We start from the raw sequence: 5252 nt of genomic DNA on the forward strand, positions 1-5252 counted from the left end.
TTGACACCAGCTTTCCCTACTACCTGTGAAGAGACAAACAGGGGAGGGGAAAGAGAAACAAACAGCCTGGCAGGCATGTAACAGGATGCAGAACCAAAAACCTGAGCAGTAGGTTAATGCAACAACAGCTGGTCTTTAATGTCTTTTGGAGCTATGCTGTTGAGTGGTGTACAAAATGACAGAAGTATTTTTAAGTATTTAAACCAAGCTGGGGAAAATTGACAGAGGACAGCCTGTTTTTGCTGTATTATTCTGGATTTCAACATTTGGCACATTTTTTTTAAGAACGCCTTCTTCCATTGTTACTGCCTTCAACAAGTACAAACTTGTTGAAAAATACCAAAGTATCACCGAAGAAATTGCAGTCTGTTTTTGGGAAATCTCAAATGGTCAACCAAAATGTTATGAAGGAGTGAAGAGATAAGAACCGATATTTGTGCAAAATGCTCAGAAAAAGCTGACAGGGCAAACTGAAAAGATGAATTATTCCTATCAGCTCCGACAGAAGCTCACAACGACAGAAGCTACTCCATATTTAAGTGCAAAATGTCCTGATAAGGTGAGCGACAACTGTTTATTGTTCACATTTTGTTAGTTTCATTTCTAAAGCTAACAGAGAAGTAAGAAATAATCAGAGATCACCAGCAAAGGGTTGAAACTAAAGTTCACGTAATGGGTTTCCCTTTCTGAATATCAAATGATTTACTGTGAACTTTGTGTTAAAAATCAGACTTTAAAAGGTTAATCCATGCTGCGCAAGTTACTAGAAAGAGACAAGTTCCTCTTTCGCAGCTCATGAGGGATGAAGACTCCTTTAAATAACGCATCTCTTCACTTTTTCATCTCATTTTCTCTTTGAAGCAGAGAAGGTGTCTGTTCTGCTGCTCATCAACTTAACCCAGTGTGAAAACAACTTTGTCTCCCTTAAATGCAGCTTGTCAGGTAACTTACCTTTATGTAAGTCAGGTAAGCTTACATAAAGGTAAGTTTATGTTGGTCATTTTAATACTTATCACTTTGTAACAAGTTGTTACAATGTCTTGTTTATTCATTTTGTTGCAGTTACACATTATTAGTTAGTTGGACTTTTATTTCACCAAGCAAAACATTAAGATCAGTTTCTTATTTACAATGTCTGCCTTAAAGTGCAAAAACACCTAAAAGGGAGAGAGAGGAAGAGGACAACAACATTTGCATACGATACAATACAATGAGCAATGTGTTCATGCAGCAGAGCAATATATTTAACTATTTAGGCTTTTATTGACTGAAAAATTTTCTTAAAGACCTTTGGAAACGTCTTTTGGTTTTGGTGAATTGAGGTTATTTTAGTAACAAATAGTTATTCTGGATGTGGGATTGTGGTTGAACTGTGTTCATTCAGATCTGCTTCAAAATGACGATCGTTGAAATTGAAACCTGCTTCAATAAATTTAGTTTAATCTCCTGTCATAGATGAAGAAAAACCTTTTGAATACGATGGCGGCTCTGTGTGAGAACATGCGAACATGCTGACAGTCACTATGCTAGTGAGTGTCTTCTTCCTTCCAGGTGAGATGTTTGTTCTCTTCCTTTCATTTGGAGACATCACATGAATAATTTATAGTCCGAAATATTTCATCCTGGTGTTGATTAAAGGCTGAACTTAAACTGGACTTAAGGTAGATTTGGCTCCATGTTCTGTTCAGCTTTGGTTTGTTTTCATAGGCGCTTTTGACAACTGGGATAATAAACCAGCAAGCCTCTTCATCATGGCACCAAAGAAGATCGAGGCTCTGGCAGGAGCTTGTCTGGAAATCCCATGTAGCTTTAATTCAAAGGATGCAACCTTTTACAGCAACAGAACTATCAATGGAGTTTGGATGAAAAATAACTTGCACTTTCACTTTGATCCAAATGTAGTTATGTTCAACAGCAGTGAGTCGGTTAACAAATATCCACTGAAGATCACTGGAAACCTGAGAGAGAAAAACTGCACCACTCTGTTTTCTGATTTAAACACAAGTTATACAGGCAAATATTTCTTCAGAGTTGAAAACGGACCTTGCAGAGCGACAGCTTGTGCTGATCCTATTCAAGTAAATGTTACAGGTAAGAGGTTTTATTTACGTCTGTGACATTACTGTTCAGAATCATAATAAAATGAAATCTGGTGGCATACAAAACAACAAACTAAGACAGCAACTGTTAAATAAAAATCTGCATGATTAACAACATTATTATTTGATTCCTATGATGTTAAAAATCTACTGCTTTATTATTGAGTTCACTGTTGAAGAAAACTAACCAATGTTTTTGTCATAATCTGCTGTTTTATGTATTAGGGTGTGAAATACAGACAAAACATGAATAAGGGGTAGAAACAAATATTACGATTAAATAAGTAAATATCATCAAACTAGATGTTTAATTAATCGGTACTTAATCAAAGAACGCCACTGAAAAATTTCCAATATTCTTTTACATGATAAACATTGCAATAAACATTTACTTTGGTAAAATGTTCGTCTTGTTCCCAGATTCTCCTTGGAGTCCCAGCATTAATGTTCCCTCTGACCTGAAGGAGCATCAGTCTGTCACTGTAACCTGCTCAGCTTTCACTCCCTGTCCACACTCACCTCCTCAACTCACCTGGAATCTCCAACAAGACTCTCTCAGACAAACAGAGAAAAACACAGATGGAACCTTTACAACTAAAATCCAGGAGAACATCACTCTGTCAGACACACATGATGGATACAACATCAGCTGTTCTGCCAGATATCCTGTGATTGGAGGAAACAAGACAGCAGAGACAGAAGTGACGCTCAGTGTTTCATGTAAGTGATCCTGTCAGCAGGTCATGGTTCAGCTGTTTCTGAGTAATTATACGAAAGTAAAAATAGCAATTCTTTAGCAAATTACTCAACAAAAAGTAAAAAGAAACCATCCAAGAAAATTACTCAAGTGACAGCTTCATGTTTGCTGAAGCAGGAGAGTTTTACTGTGTGGCCAGAAATGATGTAGGAAACCAGAGCTCATCAGTTATTCCACTTACAATTGAAGATAAAGCTCCTTTTCATCAAGTGTTAGGAGTCGGTGTCTTTGCTACTTTGAAGATCCTGGGAACATTGATGCTCTTCAGTGCATTCTGCATCTTTCAGTGGTAATAAATGTTTTTCTCTGAGCTGCAGACCTGCTGGTCTCTGTTACATGTTGATGTTTGTTAATATTTTGATTTTTGTCTTTCAGCTGGTTTAGATTCTCCAACATACAAATGAAGGTAAGCTAGTTGAACACAATATTTATGTTCAGTCAATAACAAAATCAGAAACTTTTAGGAAACTTTTTGTTTTAGACAGCATCTTCAGTTTCACCTTCCTCTTAAAGATAAAAGTCGGTTTTAATTATTAGCACAGAGGAAATTTATCTTCAGTTTCTGAAAGCAATAATCTTAATATATTTTAATTTATTAATTAATTTATTTACATGATGACAAACTAAAATTGTTGCTGTCATAAAAACTATTTATGTCATATTTATTTAATGGATTCAAAGGAAATCTGGTCAAACTGAATGAATATGTTTTTTCACCCATATTTATTTTTCTTACTTGATTTTATAAGGGAATATCTTTGTAATTTTATTTTCAATAAATGAACTTTAAAACAACAAATTGACATTCCTTCACTGTCTTTTGTCCTCAGGACACAGGAGAAGCAGACGATGTCCACAGAGTGACAGAGGTTCAGGCATCATGAGCATCAAGGAGAAACAGAGGACATCAAGTCCACTGTCAAAGGGTTTTTATTGTCCATCCATCCAACCATTGCAGCTTCAAGTTCACAGCAGGGACTGGTGTCCGTCTCCAGCTGTCAGCAGGACAGAAGAAGAGTCCAGCCTGGACAGATCACCAGTCCATCACTGGTCTAACCTGTGTGTCCTGGAAGTGACTTCATGTTTCATCTCAGCGTTTCTCACTTTTTAAATCAGCTGTACTGAAACAGAGCTAACAGAGTCTCTCTCTCTCTGTTTATCGTCTTATTCTAATTTAAAGTTTGGCTTCTCTTCTTCTCTGTTGTCACATCATGACTCTGTCCAATCAGGTGTTGCTCCTGTTACAGAATCTCATTTCTTTTTCTCCTCTTGATGTGTTTCAGTCTCTGCCTGCAAACTAAACTCCATCAGCAGCTTTCAGACTGCAGATGTCCCTCATGTTTCTTTGTGTTTCTGAGGAAACTTTAAAATAGAGGAAGTTGATTTTATTGTGTTCTTCATGTTTATCATAGAGACTGTAACTAACATGTTGACTGAAGTAAAAATATATGTATATGTTTTTGTTCCTGTTTTATATTTTTGTCTATTCATATGAAAGATGTGTTTTTTTTGCTGAAGGTAACTGAGAAAAGGACAAACAATCCAAACAAGCTTTTCTTTTTCAAATAGTATATATTTTAACTAATAAAGGTTAAACAATTTCTACACACAGAGAGGCTGAATAGTTTAGATTGTCAACCTGCTCTTCATAAGATAGTTAGAAGTGGCTGAGATGTTTGATTAAAAATCATTTTCATAATTAATTTATGGTTCATATTTAAAAACTGACTAAAGCGCAACATCACACTCAAGATGCAGTGAAAAATGTCTTTTACATAGAAACAATGATCTAATATCTGTGTCATGATGTCGATTGTTGAAGATGGACCCAAATGCAGAGACCTGGAGGCAGCTGCTGAGTTCTTAGATGATTTATTGATGAATGGTTGAAACAATGATGGACACTTACAAAAATACAAAATCTGAGGTAGCAACAAAAATAAAGCCAAAAGAATATCAAGCCATTAGACACAAGGAGAAAACAGGGAAGCACAGAGGACTGAGGTGAGCGAACATGAGGATCTGATGAGGAATGGAAGCAAATGAGAGGCTAAAATACTGGGAGGTAGAGAGTTAGACAAACCAGAGCTGATGAGCTTCATTGATTGCTGGTGAGAGAGATAAGCCAGACCGGGCTGAGGGGCGGCGAGAAAATGATATAACTAGAAGGACTAAACAAAGAAATAACCTGCCTAGATTCTCTAAAGAAAGATGGACATAGACATAGACAAAAAGACTAACTAAACCTAAAGTGAGAAAATAAGAAAACTAGAAACACTACAGGGGGGGAAGCTAGAAGCACTTAATAACTTAACTGGAACCACAATAGAAAGGTATACCTAGACTCAGACATGTAAGAATAACTGAACCTAGAGTGATGAAATAACTAAGAAATA

At 36.4% G+C, this 5252-nt stretch overlaps 1 protein-coding gene across 1 annotated transcript in view; it reads left to right on the top strand.

Moving 5' to 3' along the window:
- LOC103135289 (vascular cell adhesion protein 1-like) overlaps window positions 1-4316 on the top strand; it is an 88236-nt gene extending 83920 nt beyond the window's left edge. Inside the window, exons 9-11 of the mRNA XM_016669402.1 lie at window positions 2530-2819; window positions 3232-3262; window positions 3687-4316. Of these exons, the coding sequence (XP_016524888.1) occupies window positions 2530-2819; window positions 3232-3260 (319 nt within the window). The 3' untranslated portion in view covers window positions 3261-3262; window positions 3687-4316. The remainder of the gene's footprint in view (window positions 1-2529; window positions 2820-3231; window positions 3263-3686) is intronic.
- The last annotated feature ends 936 nt before the right edge of the window (window positions 4317-5252 follow it).

This window comes from Poecilia formosa, unplaced genomic scaffold, assembly GCF_000485575.1.
Source record: "Poecilia formosa unplaced genomic scaffold, Poecilia_formosa-5.1.2 Scaffold24, whole genome shotgun sequence".
Classification (NCBI taxonomy): domain Eukaryota; kingdom Metazoa; phylum Chordata; class Actinopteri; order Cyprinodontiformes; family Poeciliidae; genus Poecilia; species Poecilia formosa.